The sequence below is a fragment of the Drosophila bipectinata genome, chromosome 2R, assembly GCF_030179905.1.
Source record: "Drosophila bipectinata strain 14024-0381.07 chromosome 2R, DbipHiC1v2, whole genome shotgun sequence".
NCBI lineage: Eukaryota > Metazoa > Arthropoda > Insecta > Diptera > Drosophilidae > Drosophila > Drosophila bipectinata.
The window spans coordinates 11,632,276-11,649,573 of NC_091737.1; the positions used below are offsets into that span (position 1 = coordinate 11,632,276).

General features: G+C 44.4%; 4 protein-coding genes across 6 annotated transcripts; 2 read left to right on the forward strand and 2 right to left on the reverse strand.

Moving 5' to 3' along the window:
• The first annotated feature begins 46 nt into the window (after nucleotides 1-46).
• Nucleotides 47-3,999, forward strand: IntS8 (integrator complex subunit 8). The gene is made up of 7 exons (XM_017253013.3): nucleotides 47-526; nucleotides 595-1,005; nucleotides 1,074-1,188; nucleotides 1,246-2,168; nucleotides 2,229-3,078; nucleotides 3,145-3,607; nucleotides 3,675-3,999. Exons 1-7 carry the CDS (start codon nucleotides 415-417, stop codon nucleotides 3,792-3,794), a joined length of 2,994 nt encoding a protein of 997 aa, XP_017108502.1. The 5' UTR covers nucleotides 47-414; the 3' UTR covers nucleotides 3,795-3,999.
• Fen1 (flap endonuclease 1) lies at nucleotides 3,910-5,357 on the reverse strand. The gene is made up of 2 exons (XM_017253014.3): nucleotides 5,145-5,357; nucleotides 3,910-5,083 (listed from the first exon to the last, which is right to left on the reverse strand). Exons 1-2 carry the CDS (start codon nucleotides 5,224-5,226, stop codon nucleotides 4,002-4,004), a joined length of 1,164 nt encoding a protein of 387 aa, XP_017108503.2. The 5' UTR covers nucleotides 5,227-5,357; the 3' UTR covers nucleotides 3,910-4,001.
• A 147-nt stretch (nucleotides 5,358-5,504) lies between these two features.
• On the forward strand, nucleotides 5,505-10,557 carry Dek (protein). Of its 2 annotated transcripts, XM_017253073.3 has the most exons (11): nucleotides 5,505-5,662; nucleotides 5,984-6,206; nucleotides 7,041-7,501; nucleotides 7,561-7,987; nucleotides 8,052-8,152; nucleotides 8,211-8,375; nucleotides 8,439-8,627; nucleotides 8,692-8,776; nucleotides 8,839-8,963; nucleotides 9,024-9,176; nucleotides 9,233-10,557. In XM_017253073.3, the coding sequence occupies exons 1-11, from the start codon at nucleotides 5,660-5,662 to the stop codon at nucleotides 9,245-9,247; spliced, it is 1,947 nt and encodes a 648-aa protein (XP_017108562.2). In that variant the 5' UTR covers nucleotides 5,505-5,659; the 3' UTR covers nucleotides 9,248-10,557. The 2 variants fall into 2 exon arrangements, with proteins under 2 accessions (XP_017108562.2, XP_017108561.2); XM_017253072.3 differs by lacking the exons at nucleotides 5,505-5,662; nucleotides 9,233-10,557 and having other exon boundaries at nucleotides 5,954-6,206; nucleotides 9,024-9,191.
• A 1,546-nt stretch (nucleotides 10,558-12,103) lies between these two features.
• On the reverse strand, nucleotides 12,104-17,237 carry Psi (P-element somatic inhibitor). 2 transcript variants are annotated; one of them, XM_017253007.3, is made up of 8 exons: nucleotides 17,108-17,237; nucleotides 16,819-17,028; nucleotides 15,593-16,738; nucleotides 15,375-15,533; nucleotides 14,841-15,313; nucleotides 14,511-14,784; nucleotides 13,964-14,452; nucleotides 12,104-13,634 (listed from the first exon to the last, which is right to left on the reverse strand). In XM_017253007.3, the coding sequence occupies exons 2-7, from the start codon at nucleotides 16,894-16,896 to the stop codon at nucleotides 14,096-14,098; spliced, it is 2,487 nt and encodes an 828-aa protein (XP_017108496.2). In that variant the 5' UTR covers nucleotides 16,897-17,028; nucleotides 17,108-17,237; the 3' UTR covers nucleotides 12,104-13,634; nucleotides 13,964-14,095. The 2 variants fall into 2 exon arrangements, with proteins under 2 accessions (XP_017108496.2, XP_017108494.2); XM_017253005.3 differs by having other exon boundaries at nucleotides 12,104-13,682.
• Between the last annotated feature and the right edge of the window lie 61 nt (nucleotides 17,238-17,298).

Consider the following 17,298-nt stretch of genomic DNA (forward strand, 5'->3'; position numbering starts at 1 on the left):
CTGGAAAACGTTCTCAGCAAGATTGGCCCATGACCCCTAAAAAAATTGTATCTAACTCATGTCACTTTAAGATTGTGCATCTGTGAGGAACATAGATATTAAACTTGTATACAATTTTTAACCATTATATCTTAGCGTCCTATTTTCAACACTGTTGTGTTGGATCATCCACCCCCATTAAATTTGAACTTAGCTTGGTCACACCGCGAACAACAAAAACAACTTTGCCAGCCCGTTTATGCGGTAAAAAAGACCATTGCCAGCCTTATTTATGCGGTAAGACATGGCACCTCTGCATAGGATCCTTTAGTTAGCCATGCCAGCGCTTAGCGAACACATTGCTGGTTAAATTCAGTTTGATTGTAAATAAGAAATACACTGCACAAAATTCCAACCAACCGCGACTCTAAGCCAATGGATCCCCTCAAACCAAAACCAGTGCCCCTGGCCGCCGAGACGGTGCTGTGGTTCGAGTTCCTGCTCGATCCGCACAAGATCACCCAGCACTTGCAGCGCCCCCAGCCGGGTAAGCATTTCCACTTGTGGCTTCTCTGTTATGACTCTGAGACTCTCAAGTGCCAATTCCCTTTACAGAGCCCAGTGCAGTGGAACTGATCATGCAGTTCATCAGTATGACGCCGGATACTGCCACTCCTTCCGTTGTCACGCCCGGCAGCGACTTGCAGTCTCTTTCCGGTCCCGGAACTGGACCGATTCCCGGCGTGGTTGGGGGAGCCAACGCCACATCTCCGGCTGCTTCGGCGGCTTTGAATGTTCCTCCCATTACACAGCGGCAGGGAGAGAATGGCCTGCAGTTGACCAGAAAACAGTTGGCTTTGAAGATCCTAGAGCTTAAAGTGGCCACATGGTTGAGGTGGGATCTGGATGCCCTGGAGAAGAGCCTTCCCGTGTTAATGCAGCTGGCGCTGTTGCGTGATCTCTGCACCATTAGCTATGGTCGTTCCCTGAGTATTCCCCTGCCCAGCGAGTTTGATATGAAGACTTGTGAGTGTGGCTGGAAATGATAACCCAATTATTGGGACTAATTTATAAAATCTTGATTAACCTTTTAGCCGCCTCTGGGAATGAACGGGCAGCCAGATTTGCATTGACAATCTACCACCGCATGTTGCTTCGGATGCAACTGATCAAGGAACAGGCACTGAAAACCCCACGGCCACCAAACATGTAACAGGGATTTCCATAAAACTAAGGATCACCTACTAAGGATTGTTTATATTTTAGGTATCAAACTGTAGACCAACTGCAACAATTCCTGGACTCACCTACGCAGCCGTCGATCGAGTATCTGCAACAGTTGTGCAGCGCGGGAAAACCTTTTTACGTTTTCCACTACGACAGTTTCGTTACACTGCAGTGCGATGATCTGGGAACTGGCCAGAACTACGACCTAATGCATCTGATCACGCCACAGGAGTTGAGAGCCCAGTTGCACTACGAGTTGGCCCAATATTACCTGTTCACCAAGCAGTATGTGTTGGCCCGAGAAGCAGCCGCCGCGTGTAACACAAATCTCCAGGCCATACCATCGCAGACGACACTTTATTTTTGTCACATAAAGCCAGTGGAACTGGAGGGACTGTTGCAAGCCTGCGGTATCAGTGCCCAACAGCAGACACTGCTCGAACGGTTCCAGCAGTCGTTGCTAAGCAATTACGCCGATATCGTTCCCATCCTGAAAATGGACAATAAAATTCGTGAGATTCCCTTAGTGAGCCGAAGGCAACTGGAACTAGACATCGAGGGCTCGATATCGTCTGGGATTCTTAAGGAACCCGCTCACTTACAGCTTCAAGTCGCCGCCTTGAACGTGGTGCGCAATATTTTCGAGTGGGGCAGCATTTTCGGGAGCGTGGAGTACTTTGAGAAATATCGGGAACTAGACTGCCTGCCACCGCTGGTGGAGGGTCTGCAGGAGGTCCTGCCACACTGTAGCTTAAAAGAGCAAGTAGCGTTGAAGCATTTTCTCATCGACTGCTTGCTTCACCAGGGCGGGCAATCCCGACAACTGTTGCAGACGGTGCGGGGTATCGGTCTATTCTCGCCAGAAGAACTCCAGGACCTCGACGAACAGATGCTGCAAGCTGCGCCACCGGTGCCGACGAACTCCCTCGCCTCGCTTTCCGACTGGATGTGCCACTCCAAGAGTAAGAAACAAAGAAATCATTAAAAAAGATGTTTAAATTAAAGCTCATTTGATCTTACAGTGACCCGAGTGGATGTGGCTGCTTTGGAACAGCAGTTAATCAGTTGCACCAACGCCAACACTGTGAGGATCCTGCTGGTGAAACTATGTGGCACCGCACCCGGTCGACCTCTGTGGGCAATCAACCCCAGCTGGGATGTACCCCAACCCATCAAAAATCTGATCATGGGAATGCCAGTTAGCTTCCTTCAGGATTTCAGCTATGTGTTGTTGGGAAAGGCGCGGGAACTGGCCATGAGAGGCAACTACATCGATGCGGTTGCCATGTTGAGTGTCCTCAAATCGGAGACGCAGCGCCAGGAGATGGGTGCCAATGTTCAGTTGATGTGCAAACTGCTCACGTGGGAAATCCTGTACATCCAAGTCACACAGACGCTGGAGGAATGGCACCAGAAGCCCCTGGACCTCCAGGCGCTTGGCGGGAGATGCAAGCAGTGCTTGAGTGATTCCATCATTCCCCGACCGGACATCCTCGAGAGCTGCGCCATCATGCTGTTGAACCTCACAGAATTCACGCCGCTTATATATTTGGACAAGCGATCGGGTGCCCTGGAACTACCCGTTGCCTTTGCCGCCACCTTCATCGAAATGGAGAAGATGAAGGGGCCCAAGAAGGTGTGCCGTGATGCCTGGGACCTCATGCTTAGCATGTTCCTCAGTGTCCCAAAACGAGCTTCCTCTGGTGTGGCCGGAACCAGCTCCTTGCAGGCCTTCCTCCAGCGTATCCGACATCAAAGCGTCTTCGGTTTATCCATCTCCATGATTGGAAAAATACACAACATCCTCAAGGACGACCCCAATCACGATCTGAGCTGCGAGTACATGCAGCTCTGGCCTACCAGCATTAACAAGTAAGCGGCTGGGCACTTCCATCTCCTAGGACCATCAAGCTAATGCGGTTTTCTTCCTTTTTCCAGTCCCATAAGCTACAGCCTGAGAAGCGTTTGCGAAACGCTCCAGTGGCTACTCTCCGAGGCATTGACACACTACCCCCAAACGATTTCCTGGCTAAAGATGAAGGGCGATCTGGACCTGGCCACCGGTAACAATGAGTCAGCCATGAGGTGTTACGTAAATGCTCTTGTCACCGGTACGGATTACTGCACCATGCCGCTGCAAAGGAATGTCGCCGACGACTACGTAATCCGCAAGATGATCCGCTGCGCTGCCAATCTGGGGTGTCACATGCAGGCGACAGTGTTGTGCCAGTTCCTCGACGAGATCGACTACGGCATCGTTTTCAAGAATCTCAGCGAGAAGTCTTCGAATTTTACGGACGCCATGGATGCCTACTACAGCTGCATTTGGGACACGACGTTGCTGGAGTTCATCGTCAATCTGCATGCGAAAAGGGGCGAACATAGTCGAAAACTGGAAGCTGTAAGCTAATAATCTAAACCTGGTTATCTTTTGGGAAACAGAGTAATTATATTTAATGGATTTTCAGATATCTATGATGGGCACCTTGGAGCTGAATGCTAATAACAACGAGGAAATTAAACGAGAGAGCGCCATGGTGCGAAAATCAAGATTCCTGCGCGCCCTGGCCAAGCAGTATTTGCTGTAGTCGCAGCCCCCCGCCCCCCATTTCACAGAAACTCCAATGCAAATTTTCAAATCTAAATCCAAATCCAAATCCAACATCCCAACCTCACCCACGCCCACAAGCAGACCAATTAGTCTTAAGCTCAAAGATGTAATTTTAATTGTAGAAATAGGCTTTTAATACGCATAGGATAAATATTAAAAAGTTGTATGTTTTTTCCAGAAAACTTTATTTTGGTCTCCGGCCACGCCCGCCGCCACCACCGCTGGTCTTGGCCTTTTTATTGTTGGCACTCTTCTTGGCCTCTTCGGCCTTTCGCTTGGCGGCGTTCGTGGCATTGGGAGTACTGGGTAGGGTTTTGAAAAAGCTATCTAAACGCACCTGGGTCTGAGACTGCTTCGATTTCAGGAGTTTCTTGGCGCCGCTGCGTACTCGATCCTCGTTGAACTGCCTGTCGCCGCAGAGGAACTTCACCAGGCCCTCCTCGTCGGGCTCCGTCCACTTGAGTTCGATGGACTCCGCATTGGCCACCTCCGGCTCAATGAACAGTTCCCTGGCTATCTTGTAGTTCCAGTTTTCCGGAACCGTATACTTACTTGTATCGAGGTTGTCGAGGATCGTTTCTATGTCCCGGTAGTTGTTTATCAGTTCAATGGCTCGCTTCGGGCCGATTCCTTTGATGCTTTCGCAGTAATCGCAGCCAAGCAGGATGCACAGATCGATGAACTCCCTATTGTTGACGCCCAGACCCTCGAGGAGCTTCTCGTAGCTAAACTCCTTGACGGGCATCTTGCGCGCTTCGCTATATGTGAGATATCTCAACAGTTTCGTGGATCCAAACGTAAGGGCATCCATGTCCTCCGTAGCTGTGGCATATACTTTTCCAGCTTTTACCAAAGCCGCACACTGCGCCTCTGCCTCGCAAGGAGCCTCCACATACGGCACGCCCATAAGTTTGAGCAGCTCCTTGGCTTCGCGGGCGTGTTCCTTGGTCACGCGCACCAATCGTCGATTGAACTTTTCAATCTCAGCATCATCGCCAGCCTCAGTGGCTGCTTTTAGGGCCTTTTCGGCTTCCTCCCGGCGTTCAGCTCGCTTGGCCAGCTCGCCGGACTTTAGATCTGGTGGTTTTCCATCAAAAACATACACGGGCTTGATTCCATTATCCAACAGCCGGATTGTCCGGTAGAACATTCCCATCAAGTGGGATGTGGGATCCCCGTTTACGGTGGCCAGTTGCGCCCCTTCGGATCGCACAGCGATCAGAAACTGATACAGGCACATACTGGCATCAATTGCCACCTTGCGACCTACAATTAAGGACAGATGGGATTAAAAAACGTAATTTTATTCAGCGGTTAAGTTTCTTACCAAAAAAGTTTTTGATTTCACTTTCGCGAATGGCCTGTGGAGCCAAATCGGCTATAAGCTTTGATAAGCCCAAAATTCCCATGGCAGCTGTTGTGCTCTAGACAAATTAAACAATTAACACTTTTGGTAAGGTTCCTCGAAATCTTGTGTTTGGGCTGTAAAAACACGCCGCGCGCTTATTTTTGCTGACAGCGTTGCCGTATGACATAACATAACAAGTTATCAGTGATTATCGATAGAATAAAATTGGTGATATAAAAGTTTTCTTTGAAAAAATATATATTCCAGGTTTTTTTTCAAATAAAATTAGAATTTTAAAAGTCTAGAGTTGAAAAAAAAAATTTTAGGGATCCCGGAATTCTAAGAATTTCCATTTTGCATGTTGGTTTGTGACTTGGATAAGCAATGCTGCATTTTCCACTCCTATCGATATCCATATATCGGACACGCATACACAAGCAAGTGACCATTGAATGTGTGTCGGCTGAAGAAAAAACAGAAAAACCATTAGAAATATGGTATGTAAATCTCAGAAGTGTCTCAAAAATCGCGAAGAAGTTCGCCGCGTTGGCAGGATGTGAAAACGGCATAAACGGAAGCGTGTTTTGTGTATAAATAGGCGCAACAATCTTCCGCCCGCCGAGTGGATTCTCTCCCCGCTCTTTTTCTGTGTATAAACATGGCGTCGTTGTGCCGCAGAGGCTGCGCTCGACGGACACGCATACAGAAGCTCTTTGCCGAATAAAACGCAACGCAAAACGCACAAACCCAAATCGCCGCCAAAAATTTTAAAGTGTAATACAGTTGTGATTTCGTATATTTCCATGTCCACACGCCAGGATGCTAACAAAACGGCAGAAACGGCAGCCACCAAAAAAGCCGCCGATAAGGCAAGCGACCCGAAGGCCGTAGAAAATGCAGCCGTCGAGAAGGAGGCGAAATCCGAAAAGGGGGCACCCGATGCAGTGACACCCCCCACCGCAACCGCTGCTGCTGCTGGTGACGTCGACGAGCCAACCAAAGGAGACGCAGCGGCAGCTCCAGCTCCCGAATCAGATGCAGGTAAATAAAAGCCTCCCGCACACTATCAAAGCTAAGTTGTGGGTGTGTTGGTGAAGAACGAGAGAGAAAAACAAAAATCATAAAATGAAATTTGCGCGCGTTTCAGAAACAGTGTTGTCATCACTTTATTTAAAATTCAAATAATTTTTTTTTAAATAAGAAATTTGTAATATTATGTAATGATAATAGTTATACTACAAAAGTAATATTTTTTGTTTAAAAAAAAAATGTTAAAAAGTAAATTAGAAAAAAAGTTTAAAAAAAAAAATAGGTTAAAAATGTAAAGCGCTATCACTATTTATTTTTTAAAATCTTTTTAGTTGTATGTTTTTTTTGTTACTATTTCTAAATGCTTTAAATATCTACTTGGCAACTCTACCTAAAACTATTTGGGGGGCTTTCTTTGGGGAGCTCTTGAGTTGCATGTGTGTGTGTGAGTCTTGGGTCTTATTGGACATTTTCTACCGTTCTGATGGCACCTTCGTGGCGCAGTGTGCTAGCGCGACGCTCTGTTTATGATTTGCGGCATGTGGTTCGAGTCCCGCTTCGGGAAATGTTTACAAAAGTGTATTTCCGAAAAATCTGAAATAGTTTTCTTTTCCTATCATTATCTCCCTTAACCCTTACCCTTACCCTTGGCTATTGTTCATGCTTAACCCTTTTCCAATGGGGTTTTGCATAGTAAATGCCGAGGAACAACAAAACTTCAATATTCATGTTCCTTTCGCTAAAAATCAAAACTGGCACTGGACTTCCCAAGGTTGAAGATAATTCTTTTACTAAAAAATTTAAAATTTTATAAAATATTAATTTAATATTATTTCTTCCATAAAGCTGCGGCTGATAAAAAAGAAAAATCACCTCCGGCAGCAAAGAAGGCAGCAACCAACAACAAAAAGGATGCAAAGGACGATAATGCCGAACAGGAGGATGAAAACACTGAAGATGGTGATGAGCCCGATAACGAAGAGGACGATAAGGCCAGTGGTGCCGAGGAAGAGAGCGAGAAGAAAGCCAAAACAGAAGTGGACGACAAGAAAAAGGATGCCGATGGCAAGGCCAAGGTGGGAGCGGATAAAGCCAAGAAGCCAGAGGTAAAGGCCAAGAATGGCAAAGTGGAGAAGGACGATGAGGATGAAGATGCCGAGGATGATGAAGAGGATGAGAACGATGGGCTGGACAAAAACAACGAGGTGGCCGAAGACGATGAGAATGTGGTGGCCCTGTCGGAGATCGATCGAATCAATGAGAACATCAACAAGACCAGAGTGGATGGGCTGCAAGCTCTGCATGCGGTAAGTAGAGAAACATTTAATATGGAATTCATTTTTCTAAGAAGATTGTTTCGTTTTAGATTTGTTTTGGTGCTCAGGGTAAGAACAATGTGGTTAAGAAGAATCTGCGTACTTTTGCCGGCTTCGAGTTTGCCAAAGACACATCGGAATATAATAAGAAACTGGATGCAATAAAAAAACTGGACAACAAGGGCTTGCGAAATATCTGTGAGATCCTCACCTTGGATCGCAAGGGCAGCAAGAACGAGGTGGTGCTGCGAGTGCTCAAATTCCTGATGGAACCCGATGAGTCGCTGTGCTTGGAGCAGGGCGACGAGGACGACGAAGAGGATCCCGAGGATGAGGATGTCGACGATGACGATGATGATGAGGATCCTCCCAGTGAGGAGGAAAAGAAGCGCAAGAGCGGCAAGTCGGGGGGTGCCGCTGGCAGAGGCTCGGCACGCAATTCCAGTGGACGTCCTAAACGAGCCACGGCAGGAAAAAGTACGATCTTATATTTGTTACTAATTTTTAAAATAATTAATTGGTTTTCTTCTTCAAACTTTAGAAATGTCTGCGTATGTCGATTTCTCCAGCTCTGGAGAAAGCGAGCACAAAGTAGCGGTGCCTAAGAGAAGACGCAATGATGACTCCGAATCTGGTTCCGATGTAGGTTACCTTCTTTTCTAAAGTAATCCATCCACTAATTGTCTTTCTCCACCTGCAGTACAATCCCTCGGCCAATTCAGACTCTGATGCTGGTCGCGGTGGTGGAGCTGGTCGTAAAGTTTCCGGACGCGGAAGTCGCGGTCGTCCGGCGCGCAAGAGTCGCCGAAGAAACTCTGATTCGGAAGAGGATGAAGAATCCGAGCTGTCGGATGCTGATAGTGATGTAAGATTGTGTATGAAACGCCCTTGAAGTATAAATTCTCTAATATCTCCTTATAATCCTTAGGTACCGAAGCGCAAGCGAGGACCGGCGGGCAAGCGTGGACGGCCAGCAGCCTCGGCAGCAGCTGGAAGAAGGGGCAGAGGTCGGGGAGCGGCATCGCGACGGCGCAAGGATTCCGATAGCGAAGAAGATGATATTTCTGAAGATGAAGATGAGGAGGATCTGTCTGATTTCGGCAGCGATCAAAGCGAGGTAATGGTATCACACACAAAGTAAAGAGCCTTAAACTAAAATTATTCCATCTTTTACATTCCAGGAGGAACGCCCCAAGAAGAGTAAGAAACCCACAACGCCTGCGAAAAAGAGCAAACCTAATAACAAGTCTAAACCAGCTGGAAAAGGTAAGCAGTTAGATGAAATATTTTGAAAACAATTTGATTATTTTATTTTTTGATTATTATAGCCGATGGTCGACCCAAGAAATCAAAGAAAGAATCGTCCGAGGAAGAGGATGACGATGTCGATGACAAAGACGAATCCGACGAGGACGAGCCACTAACCAAAAAGGGCAAACTGGCATTCCCAACGGTGAGAATTTCACTTCAGCACTTTTAAAGCATCTTACATAAGATATATTATATTTTAAAGGACGAACAAATACGCGGCTATGTAAAAGAAATCCTGGATAAAGCCAATCTCGAAGAGATCACCATGAAAACAGTGTGCAAACAGGTGTACGCGAAATATCCAGACTTTGATCTAACAGAAAAGAAAGACTTTATTAAGGCCACAGTCAAAGCGGTAAGCTCTACATGATCACCTGAATAGATCAGTATTTCATTAAATTTTATTTTCAGTTAATCGCAACATAAAACAAGCAAGGGAAGGAGGCAGTTTGAGGCCGGGGAAGGGTCCATGTCCGGTAGACAAGCTAAATAAAACAAAATGAAAGTGGTTTGCCGCTTTTTGAAGGTCGCCAAGACAGAACATCGTTCGATAAACTTTGAAAGCAGCAGCTCTTGTAGATGTCCTATAAGTATATGATTTTCACTCCTAATCCCAAAAGCTACCTGCAGTTACCTACACCAAAATGTCAGCGGCGGTAGCGGACTACCCATTCTAATATATATTCTTTGTATATATAAAAATTTTGTTTGACCAACCAGTACACATGCACGCATGAATGTCTATATTTTGAAAGTAAAACGTACTCTCTGAAGTTCAGCAAAAAGTGTGAAATTTGTGAAAAAAAAAAACATGAGAAACTTGTAAAAATCCGAAGAAAACAAAGCTAGTGCATTTTCATTTGACGTTCAAGAAGGAAATATGTAATTAAATTTAAGCACAAAAAATAATAATAATAAAAAAAAAAAACAAAGCAAAATTAACGTTTGGAAAGGTTACAAATATATATCTAAATTCACACACTGGCAGCAGTACAAAAACACGAAACTGGATATCTTTTTAAATTTAAAAAAAATTGCAAAAACGTCTTTGGCAATGTAAAAAAAAAAATTAATTAAATTGTGGGCAAGGATGCAAGCCACACACCCTAAAACCCCAAACCGGAGCTTGTGATCGCCAGTGGCCCCCAGTCAGAGATACTCCAGAGAATAATAGTTTTCAACCTATATTTCTTTAACACCACCCCACCCCAGAACCCTATTTATTTTGAGTGCTCGGGCCTTAGTAACTGAGGATATAGGAAGGTTTCTCGGCAAATAAACGCAACTAGAGACACGCTCACACCCAAGTGTGAGTAAAATCAACAGAAGATTGAAAATTAAAAAAAAAAAAAAAAAGAAATAAAGGTTAAATATTATAAATATTAGATATAAACAAGTAAAATAGATGTATGTTAATTTTAAAGAAAGAAGTAAACAAAATCTGGATATCAAACAGCAACAGAAAAGAACAAAAATCAGTTAGAATCTTAAAAGCCGCATCTCAATGTAAGTTTTCTTGTAGTAGATCCCCCGTAAATAATAAAAGTAACTCGATGTATGTTGAATTTCCCGAATCACTTAATGAAGTAAAATAGTTTAGCCCGAAATAACTGGCACTAAGCTATATCGTCTCTTTCTGTGCATTACGACGTTCTGTTTCGACTTTCGCTGCAAAGTACTAAAGGGTAAAAAAAACAATTATTGCAGTGTATCCACAATAAAATGCTAAAAATTAAGACGCGGTTTAAACTTATTTATGGTTTGGGTGGAAATCCTTCAAAAGGTACTATCTAGAGGACGAACCAAAGGCCGATGTTAAGCCCATAATATTATATGAGAACCGATTAGGGTCATGAGAACCGATCCATAAGGCAATGGCTACTACAAATGAGCTCTTTATATAATGGATATCTTAATTCTACAAATCTTAAAGTAGAGTCTGGATCAATCATTAAAAAAAAAGGATATTTTTAGAGGTAACCCTGCTCGGAGGTAAGTCAAAGAAATAAATATATAATTCCATTTGTCCTTTAGGGATTGATTTATTTCGAAAACTTTAATAATTATGACATTTAAAATGTAATCGAAATAAGACTAATTTGTTTAAAACTGTAGTCATAAAAAATATATATGTATGTCGATCACTGACAGGGTGGATTTTGGAGGATACGGCGCAAACATGAGGCTGTAACATACAGATAGTCAGTTATGATTTAGTTCAAAATTCTAAAAATATATATATAAAGCATCGGGGTTACGCTATAAATTTGTTAACAAAAAAAAAAAAAAAAATAAGATAACATTTTAACAATTTCTGCACAAAAATATAATATCAATGTGGATAATAAAATGTGAAGTGAATTATCTTTCACTCTATGGGTCCTGCAAATAGATCAAAGCTCTTAATTTAAATGAAATAAATGGAAATGTATGTTTTCAATTTCAAAAATATCATTTGATTGCAAAATAAACGGCTTGACATTGGACCCAAAAGGAAATACTCAACGAAACTAGATAGTGAACTATGTAACTCTACGAGTTAACTTATAGATGGCTTATAGGTGTCTCCTACTTACCACATCTGGGGGCTCTGTCTCTGGAACAGTTGCTGGAATTAAAAGAGAACGACTTCCCATAACCAAATATTTTCAGACTGACTCCAACTGCCACAAAGTATGTTAAGAACAAATTGAACTTTCCACTTTCATATTGGATAGTATCCTACACCTAGGTCAGTGCCACGCTTATAATAGGAGTTATTAGTCAATAAATAGTACAACAAAACAATGTATATAAATGTACATATATATGTATATATATGGGAGGCAATGTTAAACCGCTTAAATAGCAAGAAATGATACCTTGAAACGACATTTTACGACAAATACAGCACTGAATAGATACAAGAGGAGCACTTTTCTGGAAATCGATATGGAAATATATAGATATATATATATATATATGTTTGTATATAGAGGTATATCACAAATATAAAAGTAATATAGAATATTCAGGATAATCGATCATCTGTATTATAAATGTGCAGTTTGATAAAAAATATGACTCCAATATAATTAAAGGCATACCGAATGTGGCAATCAATCTGACGAGCGACAAGGAAAGTTAAAGCCCGTTCCCCCAGATCTCATCCAGAGCCTCGCCTCTGAAAATACGCTCGAATAAACGTTTTTCAAATATAGACAACAGTACAAAAAATAAATGTGTATTAAATAGAAACGCAATATGACGCACAGCACCGGAGTGCCAGATGCTAGCAATATCTGATGAATATATGTATATATTATACGGTATATATTAAATGTTTATTCAATGCTAAGCCGAACTTGGGACGGACCAGGATCTGGATAAAAACTCCGACCTGGGCCAGCCCCACCGACCAACGGTTACAATATGGGTGGTTATCTGCTGTAGCAACAATCAGATATTTTGTGGGAGACGTAAAACTTAGTTTAGATTATACCAAAGTTACTTTTATATATATATATATGTTTGTATGTTATATTATGGTAGACCTACATTCATTTGAGTAAGTATATTCATTGTTGGATTTTCAGTATCAATAATTTTATATAGACAGTAATAACAACACACGATCTTACCAAGTTTGACAATATCTTTGTTTGAATTTGTTCATGTTTTCGTTTTTTAAAAGTGTGATTTAGTTTTGGGGTTTTGCTTTCGGTATTCTTTAAAGAATAACTGGTCTGACGAGCCGCCTCTGAAAGTACATACTTATATATGTTTGCATAATGGTGATAAAGATTTCAAAAAACATTGCTATATAAAATAGCCCAAATTTGTAAATGAGAAAACTGTAGTAAGTTCATGAATAGTAGTTTCGGCTTTCCTTAATGCTAATATAAATAATATAATAGACTGCCTTAACTGAAAGGTGAAAATATTAATTGGCAAAGGTCAGATAGTTAAGATTCAACAAGGGGCACCGAAATATTGCAGCAGAATCAAGATTTTACATTCGTTTTTTTTTTTATACAATGTTCAAGTTTAAAAAATCTTACCAGACCAGTCGATATCGTTGATCATGTTGTTCAATTGGTTTTTTTTTGCATTATATAACTAAGCTAAGCTACGCACGAGAGACTCGGACTCGGCTACTTTTATAAAAAATGTATCATAATCATCTATGCTTTCCACAATATATAGATATAGGTAGATATATAGTATTACAGTTATTGCAATTAAGAACTCTCGCAAATGTTGTCTTTTTCATAATAGAAACACATCCACTGCGGTTCAGGAAGATTTGCCTAAATTGACGGTAAAATTGAGTAAAAGAATAAAATAAATATTTGCGAAAAATGTATGCAGATAGATGTCAGTAGTAGTATGTCAGATCGGATAACAAAACACCCAAAACGGATTCAATTGTCTAATCTCAGAGTGTGTGTGTGTGTAAATGAGAAAAGTATGATAATGAACTGCAGAACATTATTTCTCTATTAATTTGTTAGAATAGATTATAGTAATAGACTTAGGATCTCTGGGAAAGACTTCTTACAGGCTAGTGGGGAAAATTATACGCAATATCCAAATAGACAGAGTGATTTATATAATTTACAATAATGCGAAGGTGCGACATTGTCTCTGCTATCCACTCGATTGGCTGATTGATTCTCTTCATCGTCTACTCCGCCAGGGACCTGGGATCTTTGGCCGCCGTCTCCATCTCCGTATCGCGTCATCCGTGTGCTGTCTATTTATCCGTCGATGATGCATTCATTAGGTTCTATTTTAAATTATTTGCTTATGCCATTTTGTTTGAACTGTTAAGCTATTTTTGGGGGATAAAAGACATAGGACATAGTAGAACAATAGATCACTGCAAAGAGTTATACGCATGGGAAACAAGATTTCGTTAGGATATCACGTCATCAGAGTAATCGGCTAATTGGTGGATGTTTTTGTTTGTCAATTGTATATGGAGCAAGGTATTAATAATCGATAATCTCTAAAATAAAGGTTTGGCGTTTTATGCGGTATGGGATACAGGTTCAGCAAAGATACGTAAAGCAAAAAAAACGTGGCAATTCAATTCAATATTCAAATCGATTTATACAAAACACACCCCTCTCTATATAGACTCTTGGTTGATGGACTCACCCCATGCAAGGCACCCGCATCGCCACTTGGACGCAGCATCGTCCACTTCGGCTTCTTCTTCCACTCCCACATGCATTTCCTTCCCGCTTCCGTTGCTCCTCCCCCTCTTGTCCTAATTTCTATCGTGGGATCTCAGTGTTTATCGTTTTTGTGCGATTTCGGCTGTTGCTGCTGGCCAGGATACCCGCCATATCCGCCACCAGGATAGCCGCCTGGGTAACCAGCCGGAGGACCACCTTGCCCGCCACCCGGCTGCGGTGCTCCCTGCGACGGTTGCCCGCCAGCTGCAGCCGCAGCTGCGTAATACTGCGAATACTGTGCGTATTGGCTGGGCGTCATGCCTTGGCCATATCCGCCAGCTGCTGCCGCCGCCGCTGCTGCTGCAGCAGCTGCCGCAGCCGGGTTGGGTTGTTGCTGGCCGGGATTGGGACCGCCCTGGCCGGGATTCGGAGTGCTGGCCTGGCCACCACCCGGTGCTCCGTTTTGCGGCTGCATTAAAGAAAATGAATTAAGATTGTTTTGGCAGCCGTATTCGCATCGTAGTTACTTTGTTCTTCAGCGTCTTTTCAATGGCCTCTGCCTCCTCGATTTTGCCGACACTGCGATAGTACTCCGCCCATTGGGCACTGTAGTCCGCTCCTCCAGCAGCGTTTCCAGCCTGCTGCTGTTGTTGCTGTGATTGCTGCTGTTGTGGTTGCTGCTGCTGCTGTTGTTGCTGCGGCTGCTGTGGCTGGGGTTGGGCTGGCCCGGAAACACCGCCCGCCTGTTTCGCCTTCATCTGCTGTTCAATCATCTCAGCTTCTCGGTGGCAGCCCATTTGCCTAAAAAAAATGTTATTTTAAAAACATATTCTCCTCCTTTGCGGCGTCCCTCATACTTGTAGTACTCGATCCACTGTTGGGAGTAGTCCTGACCACCGGCTCCTCCTCCGGCAGCTGCTCCACCCTGATTGGCTGCCATGGCCATTTGCTGTTGCTGCTGCTGTCCGGATGGATCCCATCCTTGCTGACCATAGGGACCCCATGGCTGCTGTTGCTGTTGGTAGGCGCCGGCCGCATTTGGATCTCCTCCCTGCATCGGATTGGGACCACCATAGCCGCCCTGCTGTTGATTGTGGTGGGCGTTGTTGGGACCATTATTGGGACCTATCGGCTTGCGCGAAATCACTGTCAATTCCATGTTTATCTTTTCGGAGATCATTTGGCGAGCGGCCTCCACTTGATCGGTTGTTCCCTTGGACTTGAAAAGCTTCTCATTGGGAGGGTTGCTGGCATTGCGATCCATTTCAGTGTGGGCTCCAGACTGTTGGTTAATAAGCTTAATTGTTTCTCCTCCTCGTCCAATTACGATCTTAAGAAAAGTACATTATTTTTTGGAAAAAAATTATAGAACAAGGGAAGTGAAAACTTACACCACACTTGGAAGCGGGAACCAGGAAGGTAATTTCTTCCCGACCACCTTGGGCGTGATTTACGCCATAACCGTAGCCGTAGTTTGAGTTTCCAGTATCGCCACCACCCGGGGCACCATTACCGCCTCCGTTTCCGTTACGGTTCATACCATTGCGTTGCTGAAAGGGTCCACTGATTATAGAAGCTTGCCGGTTAAAGATATTCAAAGATAGCTTACCATAACATTCTCAATAAGCCCGTCAATGGTTCGCTTGGCATCCTCAACCTGCTGCCGAGTGCCTTGAATCACACATCTTCGATCTCCCATCTCGTCGTTCTTTCCCTGAATGAATTGCAACTTGCAGCCGCACTCCGTCTGTATTTTTCGGATCATGTCGCCGCCTTTTCCAATGACAACTCCCACAGCTATCTTCGGTACAAAGACCTCGACGCTTTCGCCGCCGTTGCCGTTGTTGAAGTTGTTGTAGCCCAGTCCAGGTCCGCCAGGACCACCTCCTCCAGCAGCACCTCGTCCACCCTGCTGCTGAGCCTGGGCATCCTTTTGCGCAATAAGGTCCAGTACCATCTGCTTGGCATGCTCAATCTTTTGTGGGTCGCCGGAGATGCGGAGCGGCTTGATCACTTCCTGGTTGGGACCCTCCTGAATAATTATCATTTTGGCGCCGGTCTTCTCCTGAAGCTGCTTAATGGTGTCGCCACCCTTGCCGATGACAAGACCCACTTTGGCGCCCGGAATCATGATTTCCTGGTACGGCGGATAACCACTCGGTCCAGGGGGCGGCATGTTGATGGTGAGTAACACCTCCACCTGGCCACCGCCTGCGCGATTGGCCATCTGTTGGATCATTTCCCGAGCCTTGGTCACGGTGTCCCTCTGACCGCGTAGCATGATCACGCGCTCCTGGTCCTGCATCATTTGCAGCTTGGCGCCGGATTCCGCCTGAATGTGGGTAATGGTGTCGTTGGCTCCCCGGCCACAGAACCCATTAGCGGCCGACTCTGGGACGCGAATTTGCTCCTCACATGAGGTGCCGGCGGATGCTGCCAATCTCGCTGCCACTGCCGCCGCCTGAGCCATCGCCTGGGTCATACTGGCGCCGCCAGATCCACCACCGCCTCCACCTCCACCACCACCACCCCCTCCACTTCCGCTGCTCATGTTGGAGTTGTTGCCTTGACCGTAGTCTGGACTGCCGAAGGAGCGTTTGCAATCAGGTCCGCTATCCCCGTCATCATTGTGGCGCTTGAAGCCGGAACCACCCCCGCCGCCGCCGCCACCACCACCCCCCGATCCGGGTCCACCAAATGGAGGCGAGGGTCCGACCTGTCCGACGGGCTGGTTCGGTTGGATCTTGGCTGCAATCTAAAAAGGGATTCAAAGGCATACACACACATGGCTAATCAGTCATTTCTTCTTCTTCTTCGCCCAGCACCGCCTATTACCTGCTTGGCACGCTCTATCGCCTGTGCCAGGGCCTGGGATTGGCTAATGCTGGCCTGCTGCGTCTGGAAGTCACTCATCTTGGTGTTTCACTTTAGTGCCTTCTTTAGTCTCCGTTTTTTTAATATTTGTTTTACAATCTACGAACACGATATTCTCCCTCCACGAGTTGAAAATTCAATAACCAAAGGGGGCGAGATTTTGGAAAGCCGCTGCCAAAGTGTGGTACAGTTATTTCAATGTTTTTCTTTGTTTACTTCCACTTGCCGGTCAGTTAGCTTTAATGCTTACGTTTTTATTTGGCTTTTTTACGGTGTTTTAACACGTATAATCTAATTTTTCAGCGGCCTGCGGTGATTTTTTTCAGCGTCAATTTTTCTTATCCACTTACCAACACTGGAACCAGGAACTGCGAAAATTTTCGCTTGCCGTTTTGTGTTTTCCAGTACTGAATTTTAAAGGGTTGTCTTTTTGTTTCAAAA